Source organism: Pseudophryne corroboree, chromosome 1, assembly GCF_028390025.1.
Source record: "Pseudophryne corroboree isolate aPseCor3 chromosome 1, aPseCor3.hap2, whole genome shotgun sequence".
Lineage (NCBI taxonomy): Eukaryota > Metazoa > Chordata > Amphibia > Anura > Myobatrachidae > Pseudophryne > Pseudophryne corroboree.
In genome coordinates this window covers 1,183,363,811-1,183,390,283 of record NC_086444.1, presented here as the reverse complement: position 1 = coordinate 1,183,390,283, position 26,473 = coordinate 1,183,363,811, and the positions used below count along the sequence as shown (strand labels likewise).

At 50.7% G+C, this 26,473-nt stretch overlaps 1 protein-coding gene across 3 annotated transcripts; it reads right to left on the bottom strand.

Moving 5' to 3' along the window:
- PAIP2B (poly(A) binding protein interacting protein 2B) lies at positions 1-26,170 on the bottom strand. 3 transcript variants are annotated; one of them, XM_063925295.1, is made up of 4 exons: positions 26,106-26,166; positions 8,845-8,996; positions 1,942-2,118; positions 1-1,310 (listed from the first exon to the last, which is right to left on the bottom strand). In XM_063925295.1, exons 1-4 carry the CDS (start codon positions 26,164-26,166, stop codon positions 1,254-1,256), a joined length of 447 nt encoding a protein of 148 aa, XP_063781365.1. In that variant the 3' UTR covers positions 1-1,253. The 3 variants fall into 3 exon arrangements, with proteins under 3 accessions (XP_063781365.1, XP_063781367.1, XP_063781366.1); XM_063925297.1 differs by lacking the exon at positions 26,106-26,166 and adding an exon at positions 24,825-25,156; XM_063925296.1 differs by lacking the exon at positions 1-1,310 and adding an exon at positions 1,705-1,778 and having other exon boundaries at positions 26,106-26,170.
- Between the last annotated feature and the right edge of the window lie 303 nt (positions 26,171-26,473).

Here is a 26,473-nt window from a genome sequence, read left to right as displayed (position 1 = left end):
TACAATGATCAGGCTGCTTTATTGTTTGTTTTTGTCTTTTTTTTTTGTCTGTGGCTTTCCATGTCACATAATAAAAACAATACGACTGCAGAGGCATTTTTAAAAGATAGCTTATTCATGTGTCTCTTTACAGGCTCTGTACATTACAATCACTGCGGATGGGATAGCCTGTGCAATAAAAGGCTACGTGGATCCCAGTTTAGGACCGGAAACCAGATGTTTAGGTTATAATGTAGTGTGGAGCCTGGCTCAAAGGAAAGCTCAGTCTATGGTGCACTTAGGGTGGACAAGCCAGAAGTGATGGACTACCGGCAATACTGGAAACCGCTGACGGTTTCAGAATATGACCTGATTTGAACATGGCACAGCCATGGGTGGTTGGGGAGGGCAATACAACAGAGCCCCTGAATAATTTAGCATCAGCCAAGACGTGTAGCTTTAGTGTTTTTTCATTTCATACTAAAATCACACTCATGAGAAGCAAAAGGCCGAGTACTCAACTGCAGCATAATTACGAAGGGTAGACGGACTGGGTGCCTGTGTTTCAGCAATGTCTGCTGTCCGAGGTACACGCTGCTGAAGCATGAAGGATGGATATGTACCAGAACATGGAAACAAGAATGCGCATGGACACATATTGAGGACATTGCGTTGCCCATCATTGTGGACTTGTACTCCTGAGCGAAGCTGAAAGCAGATCTAGAAAACAAGTCCGAAAAGAAAGGACTAAAAACCCTTGCACCTGTATGTTGAATATTTGACCTGTGAATGGCACTGAAATGAACATAGCGAGATTTCCCTCTTATCAATCACGTCGGAAATCCAGGAAGCCACCTTCGCACGACAGCTGCTCCGTCTCACATGATAGGCGGAGGAATGGATCGGGCGATGGTCAGGATTTGGGGGGAAAAGTTAAATAAAATAAAAGCACTATGATTTAATCTAGGAATCTTCCACATTGTTCAGATTTAACAAAACAGCGCGTGGTCTTGATGAAAATTGCACCCACCTTTTAAAGGAAAAAAAAAAACCTGTCAAAGTCCAACAAGCATACCACCAAAATATATGCTGTAAAAGGGAGGGAACCGCGAGAGGCCTGAAGAACAACCATCCCACATATAACGAACTCGAGTCACTAGTCACCGCCTCCCCCAACACCCCCCTCCCCCCACATCTCCGTTGTGCAGCTTTGTCCTGAAGATTTAAGGAAACAGTCTTTTTTTTGTTTTGTTTTTAAAAGTTGCCTGTAATGTTCAATACTTCACTCCTGGAACAAACTCCTTGGCGTCAGGATTCAGGTTGCTTTTGCTCTGAAAGGGAAAAGGAAAATAAAAAAAATAAAATAAAATACAGCCACTGTGTCCATCTCACAGAGAAACCATTGGAGACTAGACGGTTGTACAAAAAAAAAAAAAACTCAGCTCTTGTGTGTGTTAGGTCTATGGGAAGGTGATGGGCGCTAGGTTCCTCAACTACAATGGTCCCTTCCCCCTAGACTGCAGCACAGTGAGCTACAGCCGCTGCACCGCCAGAAGGGCGGAGTCATCCGCCGCAGCACCAGGGATGGGCAGCAGATTGTAGAATGGATAGTGTGCAACTAGAAGATACAATAAAGCAAGAAGAGAGTGGGGAAAGGAGAAATCATTTTTAGAAACCATTTAAAATATGGAAGACTTAAAGCAAGAAGTGTAACTCCAGTCCGTGTGGGTCAGGCATGTAAGATTTATTGGCTATCAATGGTTACTCTCAGGCGGCGGAAGTCAAACTGCCTGCTTCTCCTATAAGATAATAAAACCAGGATATTAGAAACTGTATCCAGCCACCAAGTTCGTATATAAAATGTATACTATACGTTCAGGAGTTAGTGTGGAAGACAATCCCTATATGCATCAGACTATAAGCACTCACTAACATGCATGAGACAGTAAGAGACCAACGTACCAAGATGTCCTCTGTACAGTGATTTTCAGTGACTGACAGGCCATTTAACTGTTGCTGCAACTGCCCAACACCCTGCGGCAAATCCCGGGAAGGGATGAACCAGTCTTGGTCTTCCTCGTCCAACATCTCCTGGAAACAGCGGTCGAGGAAATCCTGTTCTTGTAACTCCTCCTCCACCTGCGCGACAATGACAGGCATAGAGAAGGCTCCATTAACATAACAGGTAACTAAGTTCCGGGAATCATTCCTTCTCAATCAAAGCAGAGACCTGCAGAAAAAGTCAGGAGCCAGCATTCATTGTATCCTCACATCTAGGTTTCTCTTACTACAGTGTTTCTCAGTTCCCAGGGCTCCTAACGGTTCACGTTTTCCAGATTTCCTAGTGCATGCACAGGAATATTCCTTACTGTCACATTGTAAAAGAGCCACAGGTGGTCTGGAAAATATGAACCGTTAGGGGTCCAGAGGGTAGAGTTTGAAAAACACTGTCTTAGACTAGCTAAACCCTGCAATTAGGAGCATACAATCCTGTTGCCTGTTTGCTACGCAATGTTGGATTCAATGGGGTCGATTCAATTCACCGACAGTTGAATAGCGGCCGGGAGTTAGCTCCCGGCGCTATTCAATACAGCGACAAGTGACCCTCAATTGTCGGGAATTCTTCTCTCACCCCCGGGGGACGAGAGAAGAAACCAGACAAAAGTGCTGCCGCGCGGCCGGCGCAAGGCGGATTCGGTCGGGAATAAGCATCGCGCCGGGGAGTTAAGTTGGAGAATGCCCGTTCTCCCGACAATTCAACCTGTTAAGTCGGCGAGAACTGGCCTTCACAAACTTAACTGTAGCTGAATTGAATAGCAAAGGGAGCTATTCAATTGTCAGTGAATTGAATCGACCCCAATGTGTCTGACGTAGCTAAACTACACCTATATTGATGCATGTGGGGCTACAAAACCAGCGTGATGCCCCATAGCGACGGGATAACTGCTGCCCCGGCCTCAATGTGTTGTGGATGTGACCTGGTCCACTCTGATCCATAGTTAGAGCATGAGAGGTATGTATCCTGGCACTGGCGCCTAGAGGCAATATGGGGGCATGCAGCATAAAAATAAGATTTTACTCACCAATAAATCTATTTCTCGTAGTCCGTAGTGGATGCTGGGACTCCGTAAGGACCATGGGGAATAGCGGCTCCGCAGGAGACAGGGCACAAGAATAAAAGCTTTAGGATCAGGTGGTGTGCACTGGCTCCTCACCCTATAACCCTCCTCCAAGCCTCAGTTAGGATACTGTGCCCGGACGAGCGTACATAATAAGGAAGGATATTGAATCCCGGGTAAGACTCATAACAGCCACACCAATCACACCGTACAACTCGTGATCTGAACCCAGTTAACAGTATGATAAACGAAAGGAGCCTCTGAAAAGATGGCTCACAACAATAACCCGAATTTTTGTAACAATAACTATATACAAGTATTGCAGACTTGGGATGGGCGCCCAGCATCCACTACGGACTACGAGAAATAGATTTATCGGTGCGTAAAATCTTATTTTCTCTGACGTCCTAGTGGATGCTGGGACTCCGTAAGGACCATGGGGATTATACCAAAGCTCCCAAACGGGCGGGAGAGTGCGGATGACTCTGCAGCACCGAATGAGAGAACTCCAGGTCCTCCTCAGCCAGGGTATCAAATTTGTAGAATTTAGCAAACGTGTTTGCCCCTGACCAAGTAGCTGCTCGGCAAAGTTGTAAAGCCGAGACCCCTCGGGCAGCCGCCCAAGATGAGCCCACTTTCCTTGTGGAATGGGCTTTTACAGATTTTGGCTGTGGCAGGCCTGCCACAGAATGTGCAAGCTGAATTGTACTACAAATCCAACGAGCAATCGTCTGCTTAGAAGCAGGAGCACCCAGCTTGTTGGGTGCATACAGGATAAACAGCGAGTCAGACTTTCTGACTCCAGCCGTCCTGGAAACATATTTTCAGGGCCCTGACAACGTCAAGCAACTTGGAGTCCTCCAAGTCCCTAGTAGCCGCAGGTACCACAATAGGTTGGTTCATGTGAAATGTAGAAACCACCTTAGGGAGAAATTGAGGACGAGTCCTCAATTCTGCCCTGTCAGAATGAAAAATTAAGTAAGGGCTTTTATATGATAAAGCCGCCAATTCTGACACACGCCTGGCTGAAGCCAGGGCTAACAGCATCGACACCTTCCATGTGAGATATTTTAAGTCCACAGTGGTGAGTGGTTCAAACCAATGTGACTTTAGGAAACTCAAAACAACATTGAGATCCCAAGGTGCCACTGGAGGCACAAAAGGAGGCTGTATATGCAGTACCCCTTTTACAAATGTCTGAACTTCAGGCACGGAAGCCAGTTCTTTCTGGAAGAAAATCGACAGGGCCGAAATTTGAACCTTAATGGACCCTAATTTTAGGCCCATAGACAGTCCTGTTTGCAGGAAATGGAGGAAACGACCCAGTTGAAATTCCTCTGTAGGGGCCTTCTTGGCCTCACACCACGCAACATATTTTCGCCAAATGCGGTGATAATGTTTTGCGGTTACATCCTTCCTGGCTTTGATCAGGGTAGGGATGACTTCATCCGGAATGCCTTTTTCCTTCAGGATCCGGCGTTCAACCGCCATGCCGTCAAACGCAGCCGCGGTAAGTCTTGGAACAGACAAGGCCCCTGCTAGAGCAGGTCCTTTCTTAGAGGTAGAGGCCACGGGTCTTCCGTGAGCATCTCTTGAAGTTCCGGGTACCAAGTCCTTCTTGGCCAATCCGGAACCACGAGTATAGTTCTTACTCCTCTCCTTCTTATGATTCTCAGTACTTTTGGTATGAGAGGCAGAGGAGGGAACACATACACTGACTGGTACACCCACGGTGTTACCAGAGCGTCCACCGCTATTGCCTGAGGGTCCCTTGACCTGGCGCAATACCCGTCTAGTTTTTTGTTTAGACGGGAAGCCATCATGAACACTGCTGACAGTGCTATCACATGATTTTCCGCCCAGCGAAGAATCCTTGCAGCTTCTGCCATTGCCCTCCTGCTTCTCGTGCCGCCCTGTCTGTTTACGTGGGCGACTGACGTGATGTTGTCCGATTGGATCAATACCGCCTGACCCTGAAGCAGGGGTTTCGCTTGACTTAGGGCATTGTAAATGGCCCTTAGTTCCAGAATGTTTATATGAAGAGATGTTTCCATGCTTGACCACAAGCCCTGGAAATTTCTTCCCTGTGTGACTGCTCCCCAGCCTCTCAGGCTGGCATCCGTGGTCACCAGGATCCAATCCTGAATGCCAAATCTGCGGCCCTCTAGTAGATGAGCACTCTGCAGCCACCACAGAAGAGACACCCTTGTCCTTGGCGACAGGGTTATCCGCTGATGCATCTGACGATGCGATCCGGACCATTTGTCCAGTAGATCCCACTGAAACGTTCTTGCATGGAATCTTCCGAATGGAATCGCTTCGTAAGAAGCCACCATTTTTCCCAGGACCCTCGTGCACTGATACCTGGCCTGGTTTTAGGAGGTTCCGGACTAGCTCGGATAACTCCCTGGCCTTCTCCTCCGGGAGAAACACCTTCTTCTGGACTGTGTCCAGAATCATTCCTAGGAACAGTAGACGTGTCGTTGGAATCAGCTGCGATTTTGGAATATTTAGGATCCACCCGTGCTGACGTAACACTACCTGAGATAGTGCTACTCCGACTTCTAACTGTTCCCTGGACCTTGCCCTTATCAGGAGATCGTCCAAGTAAGGGATAATTAAGATGCCTTTTCTTCGAAGAAGAATCATCATTTCGGCTATTACCTTGGTAAAGACCCGAGGTGCCGTGGACAACCCAAACGGCAGCGTCTGAAACTGATAATGACAGTTTTGTACTACAAGCCTGAGGTACCCTTGGTGAGAAGGGTAGATTGGGACGTGGAGATAAGCATCTTTGATGTCCAGAGACACCATATAGTCCCCTTCTTCCAGGTTCGCTATCACTGCTCTGAGTGACTCCATCTTGAATTTGAACCTTTTTATGTAAGTGTTCAAGGATTTCAGATTTAAAATTGGTCTCACCGAGCCGTCCGGCTTCGGTACCACCAACAGCGTGGAATAATACCCCTTTCCTTGTTGTAGGAGGGGTACCTTGATTATCACCTGCTGGGAATACAGCTTGTGAATGGCTTCCAAAACTGCCTCCCTGTCGGAGGGAGACTTTGGTAGAGCAGACTTCAGGAACCGGCGAGGGGGAAACGCCTCGAATTCCAGTTTGTACCCCTGCGATACTACCTGTAGAATCCAGGGGTCCACTTGCGAGTGAGCCCACTGCGCGTTGAAATTCTTGAGACGGGCCCCCACCGTCTCTGAGTCTGCTTGTAAAGCCCCAGCGTCATGCTGAAGCCTTGGCAGAAGCAGGGGAGGGCTTCTGCTCCTGGGAAGCGGCTGCATGGTGCAGTCTTTTTCCTCTTCCTCTGCCCCGGGGCAGAAATGAGTTTGAAAAGACGGTGTCTTTTTCTGCTGATGTGAGGTGACCTGGGGTAAAAAGGTGGACTTTCCAGCCGTTGCCGTGGCCACCAGGTCTGATAGACCAGCCCCAAATAACTCCTCCCCTTTATACGGCAATACTTTCATATGTCGTTTGGAATCCGCATCCCCTGACCACTGTCGCGTCCATAACGCTCTTCTGGCAGAAATGGACATAGCACTTACTCTTGATGCCAGGGTGCAAATATCCCTCTGTGCATCACGCATATATAGTAATGCATCCTTCAAATGCTCTATAGTTAACAATATATTGTCCCTGTCCAGGGTATCAATATTTTCAGTCAGGGAATCCGACCACGCGACTCCAGCACTGCACATCCAGGCTGAAGCGATAGCTGGTCGCAGTATAACACCAGTATGTGTGTATATACTTTTTAGGATATTTTCCAGCCTTCTATCAGCTAGTTCTTTGAGGGTGGCCGTATCAGGAGACGGTAACGCTACTTGTTTAGATAAACGTGTGAGCGCTTTATCTACCCTAGGGGGTGTTTCCCAACGCGCCCTAACCTCTGGCGGGAAAGGGTATAGTGCCAATAATTTATTAGAAATTAGCAGTTTTTTTTTTTTTTTTTTTGTCGGGGGAAACCTACGCTTTATCACACACCTCATTTAATTCACCTGACTCAGGAAAAACTATTGGTAGTTTTTTCACACCCCACATAATACCCTTCTTCGTGGTACTTGTAGTGTCAGAAATGTTCAATGCCTCCTTCATTGCCGTGATCATGTAACGTGTGGCCCTACTGGACATTACGTTTGTCTCCTCACCGTCGACACTAGACTCAGTATCTGTGTCTGGGTCGACCCACTGAGGTAACGGGCGTTTTAGGGCCCCTGACGGTGTCTGAGACGCCTGGACAGGCACTAATTGATTTGCCGGCTCTCATGTCGTCAGTTTTTTGCAAAGTGCTGACATTGTCACGTAATTCTTTAAATACGATCATCCAGTCAGGTGTCGACTCCCTAGGGGGTGACATCACTAACCCAGGCAATTGCTCCGCCTCCACATCATTTTCCTCCTCATACATGTCGACACACACGTACAGACACACAGCACACACACCGGGAATGCTCTGATAGAGGACAGGACCCCACCAGCCCTTTGGAGAGACAGAGGGAGAGTTTGCCAGCACACACCAAGCGCTATATATATATATATATATATATATATATATATATATATATATATATATATATATATATATATATATATATATATATATATATATATACATACATACATACATACATATAGGGATAACCTTATATAAGTGTTACTCCCTTTTATAGCTGCTGTTTTTATTATTAGCTGCCAATAGTGCCCCCCCTTCTCTTTTTTACCCTGATTCTGTAGCAGGTCTGCAGGGGAGAGTCAGGGAGCCGTCCTTCCAGCGAAGCTGCGAGGGAAAATGCCGCTTGTGTGCTGAGGAGATAGGCTCCGCCCCTTCACGACGTCCTTATCTCCCGCTTTTTTCTGGAAAAATGGCAGGGGTTAAATACATCCATATAGCCCAGGAGCTATATGTGATGTATTTCTTTTTGCCAACCTAAGGTATATCTGTTATATTGCGTCTCAGGGCGCTCCCACCCCAGCGCCCTGCACCCTCAGTGACCGGAGTGTGAAGTGTGCTGAGAGCAATGGCGCACAGCTGCAGTGCTGTGCGCTACCTTAGTTGAAGACGGGACCGTCTTCTGCCGCCGATTTCACCGGACCTCTTCGCTCTTCTGGCTCTGTAAGGGGGCCGGCGGCGCAGCTCCGGGACCCATCCAGGCTGAACCTGTGATCGTCCCTCTGGAGCTAATGTCCAGTAGCCTAAGAAGCCCAATCCACTCTGCACGCAGGTGAGTTCGCTTCTTCTCCCCTTAGTCCCACGATGCAGTGAGCCTGTTGCCAGCAGGACTCACTGAAAATAAAAAACCTAAAATAAACTTTTATTCTAAGCAGCTCAGGAGAGCCACCTAGCCTGCACCCTTCTCGTTCGGGCACAAAAATCTAACTGAGGCTTGGAGGAGGGTCATAGGGGGAGGAGCCAGTGCACACCACCTGATCCTAAAGCTTTTATTCTTGTGCCCCGTCTCCTGCGGAGCCGCTATTCCCCATGGTCCTTACGGAGTCCCAGCATCCACTAGGACGTCAGAGAAAAAATGTTTACTTGACAGTCATATGATTGTAAGCTTGCGAGCATGGCCTTCCTACCTCTGTTATTACCCAGTCAGTGAGCATCCACTCACTATTATATACAACAATATAAGGTTGTGTGTACTCCACAGACACATTTCAGTCTCGCTCAACTTCAGGGTGTCTGAGCCAGCTTGCGTCAGCCAATACACTGACATTTGTCAAAGCAGCCATTACCTGTCTGTTGAAATCCTCTTCATTTTCCATCCACATGTATTCGGCGAAGGGATTGTTTTCATTCTCATCGTGGCCGTTTACCACCTGCTCGTCCTTTGATTTGTTGTTGGACGTGGAGTTCCCGAGGTTGGAGCCGTTCATCATGGCGGTATCTAGCAGGGGAGAGACATAGCACCATTAAAATCCCCAGGTAAGAGACTGTAAGAAGGCAGCAGGGTGGGAGATAGGAAGCATAGAACAAAGCGGTCATGTGGCCTCCACACACCAGGGTTTCCCCAAACGCAGACCTCTAAGCATCTTAACAGTGCAGGATTTCAGGATAGCTTTGATTGTTCATAGATTGCATCATCAATCTGACTTTGGTGCAAAATAAGTCACTTGTGTTTAATCATGGATATCCTTAAAACCTGGACTGTTAGGACAGTGTTTGGGACCCTCTGTCAGACATACCACAAGATATTTTATATATGATGTGCAAACTATGACACAGACTGATGAAATGGAATGCAGTTATTATTTAGAATGTAAGCTCTCACAAGCAGGGCCCTCTTCCCTCATGTGCTTACCCTTTTCTTACTTTAATAATCTTCAGCTGCACCAAATCCAGCAGTCTTCTGCCACCTGATACTTATTCCAGTGTCATCTGCTGATGTAGCTATGTTTGTTTATTTACCCTGTACTTGTCCTATATTGTCGTCAACTGTAAGTTGCTGTTTTCCTGTTTGATTATTTATGTACTCTGTAATTGGGCGCTGCGGAACCCTTGTGGCGCCATATAAATAAAGGATAATAATAATAATAGAAAGACACTTTGGGCTATATTTACAAAGCAGCGGTGCTTCTCTGTGGGTTGAAGCTACAACTTTTAAGTGACACTAACACTCGGCGTTAGGCAGGGCCACAATAATAACGGCAGTATGATGATCACTAGCCAGCAGCTGGCCACACGGTCGACCATAAATCATAACTAGTAAGATTGCATTTCTATCATTTTCACAAAATAATGCACATTTTTTTTTATATTTTCAGTACATGCCCACATAGCTCTCACCACACCCACACAGCACTGATCACACCTCCCCCGTTTCTCACAATAGTCCCTTGAATATTTTCAGCTCCAGGCCCATGCGGCCCGTAATCCGGCCCTGGTGTTAAGCCATTAAGTGTTCCAAATGGTTTAACAAGTTGTGTGTATGTTAGCTCCCCACCCCCAGAAGTTTGCAGCGGATTCCGGGTTCTTTGGGGACCTGCCGCATATGGTGCCTCTGGCAGGCAGAAAAGCAGAGCGCTGGGTGCGTGCGGTGCAGAACCCACCTGCGGAAGCTTCCATACACCTTCCAGAATACAAAACACCACAATGTACAACTTAACACTACAGAGTTTCTGCCCCTATATTTAAAAGGGCAGTGCTTCTACTAGCCAGACATGGCTAGTAGAAGCATTGCCATTTTAAATATCGAGCAGAAATCCGACCCAAACTGACGCATTTTACAATAAACCCCCTGGACTGAATAGTAATTGCTATTTTAGTGAGCTTCCCTTTGCTGGTGACATAAGGTGACGAGACGTCCACTATAAAGTGAAAACTGCGCACAAACAAATAAAAAAATTTGTATTTTTAGGATTGTCCCTCAAAGGCGCGTATCACCGACAAACTTTGAGCCATTCTACGGAGAAGAAAAGAAACACCCACTCCCTGACTCGGGCTTTATTCTGTTCATTGTGGCACAGCCTGGTTGTATAGGAATCGCTGTGCACTGAAACACCATGTGCTGCGATGAGCTGTATGAGCTATTTGCATTGCACCACAAGCAGATATTGCTTCATTCCCCACAGATCTGACCAGCTGAGGAAGTGGCTGAATGCTCAAAAGCCTTCATCCTGTTTACAGTTCGTGCTGGAACAGAGGCTAAACGTACAGTAGCTGCAGACAGCTAGACGCAGCCACCAAGGCCTCTACACTATCTCAGATGGGAGTAAAGAGAGCCAGAAACTTTGTACCTTTGCACAATCGCGTTACACTGCCGGTTTGTGCAGCCTAAAAATATGCAGATATATTCAGATGAGAAGGTGTGTCCAAATTCAAACCTATATAGCTGCATCAAAATAAAGCTGCTCAGCTTTGTGGGCTATGTGCAAAGAAAATAAATGTATTTGCACCCATTGGACGGTATCATGGTTTGTCCCAGATAAAGTTATTTTCTTTTATCTAAACTCTGTACATAAACAGATGAGCCAAACAAGAAAACAGTGACTATTACAAGTACAGGACACAGACAAGGTTTATAACCAATGCTGCAACAGAGGTTTTAATACCCAAATAAGCAGCAGATCCCAAAGGATAGGCGCAGTTATAGGCAGTGGGGGAGGAGATAATGGTATTAGCGGGGGGAAGGAGAAGCACATGAGGGAAGAGGGCCCTGCTCGAGAGCTTACAATCTATAGTGAATTAACAGACAGGGATAACTCATGGGGAGAGGGAAAAAAAAGTGAGCTTGGAGCATTGAGTTCGAATTACAGCTGGAAGGCTTTTATAAAGAAGCTGGGTCTAGGGAGCCCATTAGATGTTATGTAGAAGTGGAGAGAGACAGGAAGAGAATTCCAGTGGTAAGGCTCAGCACAGGCAAAATCTTGGAGGTGCTGCATGTTTATTGTGTATTTGTTTCAATAAAAATGTTTAAAAAAAGAAAAATCTTGGAGGTGTGAGGAGGTAATCAGTAGGCAGGAGAAGCAGTATGCATTTGTGGAGTGATGGGGGTGGATGGGAGTGTGAAGGGAGATAAGATCAGAGATGTAAACAGGAGAGGATTGGGTGAGGGATTTCTCAGAGAGTGTAAAAGAAGCTTGAAATGTATTCTAAAAGGGGAAGAAAAGCCAGAGTAGGGCTTGTAGGAGAGGGGAGAGAAGCAGACTAGTACGTTTGGAAAGGAAAATGAGTCGGGCAGCAGCAAAGTACAGATCAGGGTGGAGAGATGAGACTCAGGGAGGCCATATAGGAGGAGGTTATAGTAGTCCAGTCTGGAGATGACCAGTGAGTGGATAATAATGTTATTTCTATAGAACTTTCCTTCTAATAAGACAAAGTGCTTTACAGTTGCCTTTACAGTACGAAAAAGCTGGAGTCTATTTTTTTTTTTTTTTAAGGATTCTAGAGTGGAGGCTTCTCGAACTGTGCAGGGAAGACCGTTCCATAGAGTCGGAACCACTAAGCTGAAATCTCGACCCCCAGATGAATTCAGGGAGATTCTAGGTGCCGTTAATAGTACTTCATCTTCAGATCGCAGTAATCAAGTGGAACAATAAGGAATCAGAAGCAGCTTCTGGTACTTTGGGCCCTGACCATGTAGGGCTCTGAAAATGAATAAGCCAATCTTGAAATAATGTAGCCTTCTTACAGGTAGACAGTGAAGGGAGTAGAGAATGGGTGTTATGTGGCGTATACCCCTTTCACACTGCCATAAAAACCCGGTTTATTGCCAGAATACACATGGGTCGCGGCTCAGAGTGGAAAAGGATTAACTCTAGTACAGTGACCTAGGAAGGACCTGGACTACAGGATAGTATGAATGGGTCTTGTTCACAATGTAAAGAGTCGCATTCCGGGCACCCGGAAACGATATAGTCTCCCAAGTGCCAGCAAAGAGGAGGCCCGACAATATCCTGGGTCCAGCCTGCAGTGTGAACGGGGTTCTAGCCGCTGACACAAGGTTTTGAAACCTGTCTCTTGTGACTGGTGCTGGACCCGAGGTTCCAGTCTGAAAGCAGGTATTCGTTGCCAGCAGGGTGAGAGGTTCTGATCCTAGAGATATAAAAGCGCTGGGACATCCAAGAAGAGAGACAGTTGGTGATATGAGTGAGGAGAGAGGGGGACAGGTCAGGGGAGGAAATGATAATCTGAATGCCAGCTGCGTATAAATTATATTGGAGGTCAAAAGAGCTGATGAGCTCACCTAAAGAGGATGTACAGAGGGAGAATAGGAGAGCTACAAGAACAGAACCTTGGGGGGCACCTACTGTTAATGGAAGTGGGGTGAAGGTAGAAGAAACGGTCAGAGAGGTAAGAGAACAGCCAGCAGAGGGCAGTATCACAAACTGAGGGAGTGCAGGGATTTGCAGGAGGAAAGCATGCTCTAGTGTCAAAAGCAACACAGGTTGAGATTACATAATACAGCGTCAAAAAGGTATACTTATTAATTGGTGGCTTTTCAGAGCAGCCTCTATGCGGTTCAGGATGTGGAATTTGTAAGAAAAAATAAGAATTTACTCACCGGTAATTCTATTTCTCGTAGTCCGTAGTGGATGCTGGGAACTCCGTAAGGACCATGGGGAATAGACGGGCTCCGCAGGAGACTGGGCACTCCAAAGAAAAGATTAGGTACTATCTGGTGTGCACTGGCTCCTCCCTCTATGCCCCTCCTCCAGACCCCAGTTAGGGAAACTGTGCCCGGAAGAGCTGACAATACAAGGAAAGGATATTTGGAATCCAGGGTAAGACTCATACCAGCCACACCAATCACACCGTACAACTTGTGATAACCATACCCAATTAACAGTATGAACAACAACTGAGCCTCACTCAATGGATGGCTCATAACAATAACCCTTATTTAAGCAATAACTATATACACGTATTGCAGAAAGTCCGCACATGGGACGGGCGCCCAGCATCCACTACGGACTACGAGAAATAGAATTACCGGTGAGTATATTCTTATTTTCTCTGACGTCCTAGAGGATGCTGGGAACTCCGTAAGGACCATGGGGATTATACCAAAGCTCCCAAACGGGCGGGAGAGTGCGGATGACTCTGCAGCACCGAATGAGCAAACACAAGGTCCTCCTCAGCAGGGTATCAAACTTTTAGAACTTTGCAAAGGTGTTTGAACCCGACCAAGTAGCGCTCGGCAAAGCTGTAAAGCCGAGACCCCTCGGGCAGCCGCCCAAGAAGAGCCCACCTTCCTTGTGGAATAGGCTTTTACTGATTTTGGATGCGGCAATCCAGCCGCAGAATGAGCCAGCTGAATCGTGCTACAGATCCAGCGAGCAATAGTCTGCTTTGAAGCAGGAGCACCCAGCTTGTTGGGTGCATACAGGAAAAACAGCAAGTCAGTCTTCCTGACTCCAGCCGTTCTGGAAACATATTTTCAAAGCCCTGACTACGTCCAGCAACTTGGAGTCCTCCAATTACCGAGTAGCCGCAGGCACCACAATAGGTTGGTTCAAATGAAACGATGATACCACCTTTGGGAGAAATTGGGGACGAGTCCTCAATTCTGCCCTGTCCGTATGGAAGATCAGATATGGGCTTCTACATGACAAAGCCGCCAATTCCGACACACGCCTAGCCGATGCTAAGGCCAACAGCATGACCACTTTCCACATGAGATACTTTAGTTCCACGGTCTTAAGTGGCTCAAACCAGTGGGATTTCAGGAAAATCCAACTCAACGTTAAGATCCCAGGGTGCCACTGGTGGCACAAAAGGGGGCTGAGTATGCAGCACTCCCTTAACAAACGTCTGAACCTCAGGCAGTGAAGCCAGTTCTTTTTGAAAGAAAATGGATAGGGCCGAAATCTGGACCTTTATGGACCCCAATTTTAGGCCCGTAGTCACCCCTGACTGTAGGAAGTGCAGGAATCGACCCAGCTGGAATTCCTCTGTAGGGGCCGTCCTGGCATCACACCAAGCAACATATTTTCGCCATATACGGTGATAATGCTTTGTGGTCACGTCCTTCCTAGCCTTTATCAGCGTAGGAATAACTTCATCCGGAATGCCTTTTTCCGCTAGGATCCGGCGTTCAACCGCCATGCCGTCAAACGCAGCCGCGGTAAGTCTTGGAACAGACAGGGCCCTTGTTGCAGCAGGTCCCGTCTGAGAGGCAGAGGCCATGGGTCCTCTGTGCGCATTTCTTGCAGTTCCGGGTACCAAGTCCTTCTTGGCCAATCCGGAACAATGAGTATTGTTCTTATTCCTCTCTTTCTTACTATTCTCAGTACCTTGGGTATGAAAGGAAGAGGAGGAGAAACATATACCGACTGGTACACCCACGGTGTCACTAGGGCGTCCACAGCTATCGCCTGAGGGTCCCTTGACCTGGCGCAATATCTTTTTAGCTTTTTGTTGAGGCGGGACGCCATCATGTCCACCTGTGGCAGTTCCCATCGCTTTGCAATCTGTGTGAAGACTTCTTGATGAAGTCCCCACTCTCCCGGGTGGAGGTCGTGTCTGCTGAGGAAGTCTGCTTCCCAGTTGTCCACTCCCGGAATGAACACTGCTGACAGTGCTTGCACGTGATTCTCCGCCCACCGAAGAATCTTTGTGGCCTCCGCCATTGCCATCCTGCTTCTTGTGCCGCCCTGGCTGTTTACATGGGCGACCGCCGTGATGTTGTCTGACTGAATCAGCACTGGCCGGTTTCGAAGCAGGGGCTCTGCTTGACTCAGGGCGTTGTAAATGGCCCTTAGTTCCAGTATATTTATGTGTAGAGAAGTCTCCAGACTCGACCACAGCCCTTGGAAGTTTCTTCCCTGAGTGACTGCCCCCCCATCCTCGGAGGCTTGCATCCGTGGTCACCAGGACCCAGTCCTGTATGCCGAACCTGCGGCCCTCGAGAAGGTGAGCACTCTGCAGCCACCACAGAAGAGACACCCTGGCCCTTGTGGACAGGGTGATCAGCCGATGCATCTGAAAATGCGATCCAGACCACTTGTCCAACAGATCCCACTGAAAGATCCTTGCATGGAACCTGCCGAAGGGAATAGCTTCGTATGAAGCCACCATCTTTCCCAGGACTCGCGTGCAGTGATGCACAGATACCGGTTTTGGTTTCAGGAGGTCCCTGACCAGAGATGCTAATTCCTGGGCCTTCTCCGCCGGGAGAAACACCTTCTTCTGTTCTGTGTCCAGAATAATGCCCAGGAAAAGCAGACACGTCGTAGGAATCAGCTGCGACTTTGGAACATTCAGAATCCAGCCGTGCTGTTGCAACACTTCCTGAGAGAGTGCTACGCTGATCAACAACTGCTCTCTGGACCTCGCCTTTATGAGGAGATCGTCCAAGTACAGGATAATTATAACTCCCTTCTTCCGAAGGAGTATCATCATTTCAGCCATTACCTTGGTAAATATCCTCGGTGCCGTGGACAGGCCAAATGGCAACGTCTGGAACTGGTGATGACAGTCCTGTACCACAAACATGAGGTACTCCTGGTGAAGTGGGTAAATGGGGACATGCAAGTAAGCATCCTTGATGTCCAGCGACACCATAAAATCCCCCTCTTCCAGGCTTGCAATAACCGCTCTGAGCGATTCCACTTTGAACTTGAATTTCTTTATATAAGTGTTCAAGGACTTTAAATTCAGAATGGGTCTCACCGAACCGTCTGGTTTCGGTACCACAAACATTGTGGAATAGTAACCCCTTCCCTGATGAAGGAGGGGGACCCTGATAATCACTTGCTGGAGGTACAGCTTGTGAATTGCCGCCAGTACTACCTCCCTTTCCATGGGGGAAGCTGGCAAGGCTGATTTGAGGTAACGGCAGGGGGGGGGGGGGGGGGGGGAGTCGCTTCGAATTCCAGCTTGTATCCCTGAGATACAATTTGTACAGCCCAGAGATCCACCTGTGAGCGAACCCACTGGTTGCTGAAGTTTCGGAGACGCGCCCCACCGCACCTGGCTCCGACTGTGGAGCCCCAACGTCATGCGGTGGACTTAGTGGAAGCAGGGGAGGACTTTTGTTCCTGGGAACTGGCTGCATGGTGCAGCTTCTTACCTCTACCCCTGCCAAGAAAGGATACACCCCTGACCCTCTTGCCTTTCTGAGAACGAAAGGACTGCATTTGATAATACGGTGCTTTCTTAGGCTGTGAGGAAACCTGAGGCAAGAAAGTCGACTTTCCAGCTGTCGCTGTGGACACGAGGTCCGATAGACCGTCCCCAAACAATTCCTCACCCTTATAAGGCAAAACCTCCATGTGTTTTTTTAGAATCAGCATCTCCTGTCCATTGCAGAGTCCATAAGACCCTCCTGGCAGAAATGGACATAGCATTAATTCTAGAGCCCAGCAGGCAAATGTCCCTCTGAGCATCCCGCATATATAAGACTACGTCTTTTATATGGCCCAGGGTTAGCAAAACAGTATCCCTGTCGAGGGAATCTGTCGTCTGACAGTATCTGTCCATGCTGCTACAGCACTACACATCCAGGCTGAAGCAATAGCAGGTCTCAGAGTACCAGAGTGTGTATACACAGACTTCAGGATAGCTTCCTGCTTTCTATCCGCAGGCTCCTTTAGGGCGGCCGTATCCTGAGACGGCAGGGCCACCTTTTAGATAAGCGTGTCAGCACCTTGTCCACCCTAGGGGATGTTTCCCAACGTAACCTGTCTGTTGGCGGGAAAGGGTACGCCATCAGTAACCTCTTAGAAATCACTAGTTTCTTATCAGGGGAACTCCACGCTTCTTCACATAATTCATTTAATTCATCAGATGGGGGAAAAGTCACTGGCTGCTTTTTCTCCCCAAACATATAAACCCTCTTGGTATTACCAGGGTTAATCTCAGAAATGTGTAATACATCTTTCATTGCAATAATCATGTATCGGATGGCCTTGGTCATTTTAGACTGTAAATGTGCCTCATCATCGTCGACACTGGAGTCGGACTCCGTGTCGACATCTGTGTCAACCATCTGAGATAGAGGGCGTTTATGAGCCCCTGACGGTTTCTGAGTCGCCTGGGCAGGCGCGGGCTGAGACCCCGGCTGTCCCAAGGCTGCAGCGTCAAACCTTTTATGTAAGGAGCTTACAGTCGTTTAAGACCTTCCACATATCCATCCAATCAGGTGTCGGCCCCGACACCACACTTATCTGCCCTTGCTCCGCCTCCACGTAACCCTCATCAAACATGTCGACACAGCCGTACCGACACACCGCACACACACAGGGAATGCTCAGACTGAGGACAGGACCCCACAAAGTCCTTTGGGGAGACAGAGAGAGAGTATGCCAGCACACACCACAGCGCTATATAACAGGGATTTTCACTTATAATAAGTGATTACCCAATACCTGCCTTATATGTTTTATTTGTGCCTAAATTTATGTGCCCCCCCTCTCTTTTTTACCCTTCTTGTACCTGTGAAGAGAAAATGGCGCTGGTGTGCTGAGGAAGAAGGCCCCGCCCCCTCAGTGGCGGGCTTCTGTCCCGCTTTCTGTGTAAAAAAAATGGCGGGGGTTTTTACATATATACAGTGCCAGACTGTATATATGTATTTTTATTGCCAAAAGGTACTTCAATTGCTGCCCAGGGCGCCACCCCTCAGCGCCCTGCACCCTACAGTGACCGGAGTGTGTAAGTGTGCTGGGAGCAATGGCGCACAGCTGCGGTGCTGTGCGCTACCTTAAATGAAGACAGGAGTCTTCTGCCGCCGATTTCGTCGTCTTCAAGCTTCTGTTCTTCTGGCTCTGCGAGGGGGACGGCGGCGCGGCTCCGGGAACGGACGATCGAGGACAGGTGCCTGTGTTCAAACCCTCTGGAGCTAATGGTGTCCAGTAGCCTAAGAAGCACAAGCTAGCTGCAAGCAGGTAGGTTTGCTTCTCTCCCCTTAGTCCCACGTAGCAGTGAGTCTGTTGCCAGCAGAAGCTCACTGAAAATAAAAAACCTAATAAATACTTTCTTTACTAGTAAGCTCAGGAGAGCACACTAGGAGCACCCAGCTCTGGCCGGGCACAGATTCTAACTGGGGTCTGGAGGAGGGGCATAGAGGGAGGAGCCAGTGCACACCAGATAGACCTAATCTTTTCTTTGGAGTGCCCAGTCTCCTGCGGAGCCCGTCTATTCCCCATGGTCCTTACGGAGTTCCCAGCATCCACTAGGACGTCAGAGAAATATTAAGTGCAAAACCAGCAGGTTTTGTATTATTGTCCTTTTAAATTCTGCAACCAGGATCATCAACAAAAAGCCACCACCTAGTAAACATATCCCTATTTCTCTAACCAGAGAACCAGATTTGTTCCGCATATAGTGACAGCGCTCATGCTAGCATCTGCTACCAGTGGGACAAGTCCACAAGCAGTAGAAGACACATAGCAGACAGTGTGGGCACCAAACAGCTGGTTACTGGGTGAGAACACCACCCTCTGCCAAATGTGTGACCGAGGCTTTCATCTTCTAACTCAGTGTTTCTCAAGCACTGTGGCGTGACACATTAGTGTGCCCTGAGCAGTCTCCAGGTGTGCCGCCATAGAAGCAGAGCCAGGGCTGTCAGTGTTTTACCGCTACTGAGGTCCTGGAACGATTAATACTGGTGGGTTTAGTGGTTGCAGAGCCAGGTCTAATTTTGGGCCCGGGCAGTGTTGGCCTCTTCTGGCTTTCTCAGATGTGGCTCAGGCATTACCTATGGAGAAGCTGCGACATGACATCCTAGGACACGCAACTGCACCATGCATCACCATTATATTTGAGTGTGCTTTGGCAATATTTAAATCTTGTTCAGTGTGCCGCGAGTTGTAAAAGGTTGAAAATCTCTGTTCTAACTCATTCATTCTATAGAAGATCCTAGGCTTAGCGGACTGGATCATTGCAAGTGGCCATATCAGACATGGTCAAACCAAATGGCAGCCCATAAGGTAAGGCAGCAATTCTCCATCATATCTAAGATACTTATTAAAGGTCAATTCACGCATCTGTATGGTGACCGGCGGTCATCACGTAACTAGCTCCCATCTATCGTACCTCCGCAATTGTAGGTGGCCGGGATCTATACAGCCAGGAACATGTAGTGATCTGATATTTTAGTATATTTGCGTGAATTGACCTTTAATAAGTATCTTATAGATATGATGGAGAATACTAAAATATCAGATCACTACATGTTCCTGGCTGTATAGTTTACAAGACACAATATAGAAGTATTTACCCGAGAGCAAGGACCATTTAACTGCTGTTCAAAAGCACAGATAATGGGAGTAACTAGGTCTGCCCATAGGGGCACCAGATGTACGGGGTATTCCACAGGAGTGGTCAAGCTGCCAGTCACGCGTGTGAACAACAGACCCAGAAACCAATATAAAGAGGGGGATCCGTGAAGACTCACCAGACACTTTGGTTCAGATTCATATAACGGCATAGTACTGCATTTTAGGGTCATAGTGCTGGATATTTTTGCCAACAAATATCTGACCGATCAAGTAATACAATTAGAAACATCTGCCAAAAAGCAAGGTCCTGGATGCTGTGATAAAGGGTCACAGGGCTGAATTTTACAACTTTTACTAATAAAGGAAATAATGTAGCAACAAGCGTATTCCAGCAAACAAGTGTTTAGTGTATTTAAATCTTGAGATTTTCTATTAAAAAAATATGCAGGATATATGCAAGTGAAAAAAATAAATAAGCGAACAGAACAAAGCCCCTTGTGGGTGCGCTGTGCTCGCCACACATAGGGCTTGTTGGACACCTACGAGTGTGATCAGTCCCTCCGCTAGTCGGCATGCCGGGACTGTAAGGGGGCGGGATTCCGGCGTCTGTATTGTGACTAGCTCCCATCTATCGTACCTCCGCAATTTTAGGCGGCCGGGATCGACCGATCATATGTGCAGCATCGTACTCGCACCCAAAACATATCGACCTAATGTATGGTCAGCAATAGAAAGGCATTTGGTATAAGGCATGCAAGGGGGGTGGGATCAGGGAGAGGGAAGGTGTGAGGCATGCATCAAGCAGACAGAGTGAAAGGGGAGGGGCATTAGGCAGGCAAAGGGGAGGAGCATCAGCAGGCAGAGGGTGGGCGGTTTGTGGGAGGCGTTTGGGATCAGGCGCGCAAAGGCTGGGGTCAGGGAGAGGGAAGTAGTGGGGCGGGTATCAGGCAGGCAGAGGGAAAGGGGGGCATCAGGCAGACAGTGAGAAGGGGGGTGGGGCTGTGGGGTCCTGCAGACGGGGGGGGGGGGGGGGGGGGAGTGATCTCTGGGGCAGACAGGTGGAAGAGGGGGCGGGTGTCTGGTGCAGGCACAGGAGCAACAGGGGGGGGGGGGGGTATGGGCAGGCAGAGGAGCAAAAGAGGGCGGGCGTCTGGGGCAGGAAGAGGAGCAAAGGGGAGGGGAGGAGGTGGAGGATCTGGGGCAGGCAGGAGGAGGGGGTGGAGGATCTGGGGCAGGCAGGAGGAGGAGGTGGGGGTGGAGGATCTGGGGCAGGCAGGAGGAGGTGGTGGGGGTGGAGGATCTGGGGCAGGCAGGAGGAGGTGGTGGGGGTGGAGGATCTGGGGCAGGCAGGAGGAGGAGGTGAGGGTGGAGGATCTGGGGCAGACAGCAGGAGGTGGTGGGGGTGGAGGATCTGGGGCAGGCAGCAGGAGGAGGTGGGAGTGGAGGATCTGGGGCAGGCAGCAGGAGGAGGTGGGGGTGGAGGATCTGGGGCAGGCAGGAGGTGGGGGGTGGATCTGGGGCAGGCAGGAGGAGGAGGTGGGGGGTGGATCTGGGGCAGGCAGGAGGAGGAGGTGGGGGGTGGATCTGGGGCAGGCAGGAGGAGGAGGTGGGGGGTGGATCTGGGGCAGGCAGGAGGAGGAGGTGGGGGTGGATCTGGGGCAGGCAGGAGGAGGAGGTGGGGGGTGGATCTGGGGCAGGAGGAGGAGGTGGGGGGTGGATCTGGGGCAGGCAGAGGAGGTGGTGGGGTGGATCTGGGGCAGGCAGAGGAGGTGGTGGGGTGGATCTGGGGCAGGCAGAGGAGGTGGTGGGGTGGATCTGGGGCAGGCAGAGGAGGTGGTGGGGTGGATCTGGGGCAGGCAGAGGAGGTGGTGGGGTGGATCTGGGGCAGGCAGAGGAGGTGGTGGGGTGGATCTGGGGCAGGCAGAGGAGGTGGTGGGGTGGATCTGGGGCAGGCAGAGGAGGTGGTGGGGTGGATCTGGGGCAGGCAGAGGAGGTGGTGGGGTGGATCTGGGGCAGGCAGAGGAGGAGGGGAGATCTGGGGCAGGCAGAGGAGGAGGGGAGATCTGGGGCAAGCAGAGGAGGTGGAGATCTGGGGCAGGCAGAGGAGGTGGAGATCTGGGGCAGGCAGAGGTGGAGGAGGAGGGGAGATCTGGGGCAGGCAGAGGAGGAGGGGAGATCTGGGGCAGGCAGATGAGGAGGGGAGATCTGGGGCAGGCAGAGGAGGAGGGGAGATCTGGGGCAGGCAGAGGAGGAGGGGAGATCTGGGGCAGGCAGAGGAGGAGGGGAGATCTGGGGCAGGCAGAGGAGGAGGTGAGATCAGGGGCAGGCAGAGGAGGAGGTGAGATCAGGGGCAGGCAGAGGAGGAGGTGAGATCAGGGGCAGGCAGAGGAGGAGGTGAGATCAGGGGCAAGCAGAGGAGGAGGTGAGATCAGGGGCAGGCAGAGGAGGAGGAGAGATCAGGGGCAGGCAGAGGAGGAGGAGGAGGTGAGATCTGGGGCAGGCAGAGGAGGAGGAGGAGGTGAGATCTGGGGCAGGCAGAGGAGGAGGAGGTGAGATCTGGGGCAGGCAGAGGAGGAGGAGGAGGTGAGATCTGGGGCAGGCAGAGGAGGAGGTGGTGGTGAGATCTGGGGCAGGCAGAGGAGGAGGAGGGGAGACCTGGGGCAGGCAGAGGAGGAGGGGAGACCTGGGGCAGGCAGAGGAGGAGGGGAGACCTGGGGCAGGCAGAGGAGGAGGGGAGATCTGGGGCAGGCAGAGGAGGAGGGGAGATCTGGGGCAGGCAGAGGAGGAGGGGAGATCTGGGGCAGGCAGAGGAGGAGGGGAGATCAGGGGAGATCTGGAGGAGGAGGGGAGATCAGGAGGAGGAGGGGAGATCAGGGGAGATCTGGAGGAGGAGGGGAGATCTGGAGGAGGAGGGGAGATCAGGGGAGATCTGGGGCAGGCAGAGGAGGTGGAGATCTGGGGCAGGCAGAGGAGGTGGAGATCTGGGGCAGGCAGAGGAGGGGCAGGCAGAGGAGGTGGAGGGATCTGGGGCAGGCGGAGGAGGCGGAGGGATCTGGGGCAGGCGGAGGAGGCGGAGGGATCTGGGGCAGGCGGAGGAGGCGGAGGGATCTGGGGCAGGCGGAGGAGGCGGAGGGATCTGGGGCAGGCGGAGGAGGTGGAGGGATCTGGGGCAGGCGGAGGGATCTGGGGCAGGCGGAGGAGGTGGAGGGATCTGGGGCAGGCGGAGGAGGTGGAGGGATCTGGGGCAGGCGGAGGAGGTGGAGGGATCTGGGGCAGGCGGAGGAGGTGGAGGGATCTGGGGCAGGCGGAGGAGGTGGAGGGATCTGGGGCAGGCGGAGGAGGTGGGGGGATCTGGGGCAGGCGGAGGAGGTGGGGGGATCTGGGGCAGGCGGAGGAGGGGGGGGGATCTGGGGCAGGCGGAGGAGGGGGGGGGATCTGGGGGGGATCTGGAGGTGGGGGGGATCTGGGGGAGGTGGGGGGATCTGGGGGAGGTGGGGGGATCTGGGGGAGGTGGGGGGGATCTGGGGGAGGTGGGGGAGGTGGGGGGGATCTGGGGGAGGCGGGGGGGATCTGGGGGAGGCGGGGGGGATCTGGGGGAGGCGGAGGAGGTGGGGGGATCTGGGGCAGGCGGAGGAGGATAGATCTGGGGCAGACAGGAGGAGGAGGAGGATCTGGGGCAGGTAGAGGTGGAGGAGGGTAGATCTGGGGCAGGCGGAGGTGGTTATGGGTTCTACACATACCAATCCACCGCTGAGCTGCCCGACGGCGGATATGGCTGACTCTGCGACTTGGGGGTGTTTCTTTACTCCCCCCTGTCACCCGGCTCCATAGCACTACATGCTAATATGGACAATCTCATCCATATTGGCTTGCATGCATAAGCAACGGGGCACTAACGATTAACGTACACTGGGCCGTGCATCGTTAATCAGTGCCTACACACAGAACGATATGAACGAGTTCTCGTTACGTTCATATAGTTCTGTTTTATCTGCCAGTGTGTAGGGCCCATTAGATTTGGGGGTAGATCTGGGGCAGGCAGATGGAGATGGGGGTAGATCTGGGGCAGGCAGATGGAGATGGGGGTAGATCTGGAGCAGACAGATGTGGAGATTTGGGACAGACAGGAGGAGATGGTATCTGGGGCAAGCAGAGGTGGAGGAGGGTAGATCTGGGGCAGGCAGAGGTTGGGGAGGTAGATCTGGGGCAGGCAGAGGAGATCTGGGGCAGGCAGAGGAGATCTGGGGCAGGCAGAGGAGGAGCAGATCTGGGGCAGGCAGAAGTGGAGGAGATCTGGGGCAGGCAGAAGTGGAGGAGATCTGGGGCAGGCAGAAGTGGAGGAGATCTGGGGCAGGCAGAAGTGGAGGAGATCTGGGGCAGGCAGAAGTGGAGGAGATCTGGGGCAGGCAGAAGTGGAGGAGATCTGGGGCAGACAGAAGTGGAGGAGATCTGGGGCAGACAGAAGTGGAGGAGATCTGGGGCAGACAGAAGTGGAGGAGATCTGGGGCAGACAGAAGTGGAGGAGATCTGGGGCAGACAGAAGTGGAGGAGATCTGGGGCAGACAGAAGTGGAGGAGATCTGGGGCAGACAGAAGTGGAGGAGATCTGGGGCAGACAGAAGTGGAGGAGATCTGGGGCAGACAGAAGTGGAGGAGATCTGGGGCAGACAGAAGTGGAGGAGATCTGGGGCAGACGGGGGTATCTGGGTCAGACAGAAGGAGATGGGGGTATCTGGGTCAGACAGAAGGAGATGGGGGTATCTGGGGCAGGCAGAGGTTGTTAGTTCTGGGGCAGACAGCAGGAGGGGGTGGGGGTATCTGGGGCAGACGGCAGGAGGGGGTGGGGGTATCTGGGGCAGGTAGGGGGAATGGGGATATACCTTGTGCCGGGTTAGAGCAACGTATAGGTATAACAGGACAGCGGCTATAAGCAGGGAGAGTCACACAGGTAGGGGTGTAACCGTGGGAGGGGATACCGGTGGTCCGGCCACTATAATACCGGGTGGAACAAGGCAGCGGTTACCGGGGACTTCAGGGCCTAGCACCAGCACTCACCTAGAGTGTAGGCCGCGGCCTGTGCGGAGAGCCCGGTGCACGGCTGAGCTCCTCCTCTTCCTCCCGCTGGGTGTCCGGTCTCCTCACGCTCTCTTCTCACCGACAAACACGCGAACACGGAGCCACCGACCACGCTCGCGACTCGCAGCCCCCGCTCGTGACCCCGACCGCTCGCACGCGCTTACTATCGTCCGCTCTCGCGAGCCCGTCTCCCCGCCTCATTGGATGCCGCGGCGCCTCCCGCTCACCCGGATTGGCCAGCAGCAGCTGTCCGTCAGGAGGTCAGAGGCGTCTGATTCGGGGAGAAGCGGAAGGCGGCATGACGCGCGGTACGACACAACGTACGTCACACCCCGTCGCAGCCGTACGCGCGGCATTACAGACCACACGCAACACGTGTATCGCGGCGACAGTGGGGGAGGCCCCACCCCCTGTAAAACAGTGCCGTGCTGCGTCATCGGGGGAGGGGTCTCGCTGGGTCACGCTGTGACCCCGGGGGAGGGGCTAATAGGCAGCGCAGACACGTGTTGTTTACAGCTGGGTCTCCCCAGTCACGTGTCTGTCCAACTCTCCTCAGCTCTATATATACCGCGCGGTGATAGGTAGTAGATCCATGTGGCCTAAGGGTACTATGACGTCAGGGGATGCACACAGTGTAACACACAGTGATGTAACAGGGGGTTATATATCCATACTTACAGTGTGACAGGGTTATATACACATGGTGATGTAACATGTTATATATATATATATATATATATATATATATATATATATATCTCTCTCTCCCAACATGACCCTCTCCAGGAGGGACACAATGCTCTGCTTCTGGACTTTTCTCTTAATTTATTATTGCCGGCACCTGTTTTGAACAGGTTAATGGATAAGAAAGGTGTTTCAGCACAGGTGATGGCAATCATATATTAAGAGGGAAGCCCAGGAGCAGAATAATCTGTCCCTCCTGGAGAGGGTCATGTTGGGAGGTATATATATATATATATATATATATATATATATATACACACACCCATATGTACAGTGTGACATGGGTCATATAAATATATATATATATACATACATATAAACACAGTGATGTAATGGGGGGTTATATATACATATGTACAGTGACAGGATTATCTATACACAGTGATGTAATGGGGGGTTATATATACATATGTACAGTGTGACGGGATTATATATACACAGTGATGTAATGGGGGGTTATATATACATATGTACAATGTGATGTGGTTATATATACACAGTGATGTAACAGCATACCTCCCAACACGACCCTTTCCAGGAGGGACAGAATGTTCTGCTCTTGGACTTCCCTCTTCATTTATGATTGCTGGCACCTGTGCTGAAACACCTTTCTTATCCATTAACCTGTTCAACACAGGTGACGGCAATAACAAATTAAGAGAAATGTCCAGGGACAGAGCATTGTGTCCCTCCAGGAGAGTGTCAAAGTCAGAAAAATATAACGCTGCACGTTGCCATATATTCACCTCATGCGCGTGCCTGCTGCACGTGCACATTCTCTCCCGTGCGTGCGGATACTCGCAGCCGCCCATGGCGCCTCGGCCATGCGCTCGAGCGCGTGGTATGTGCATTTACGGTAGACTTTGTGTGCGTCTAGCGGGCGA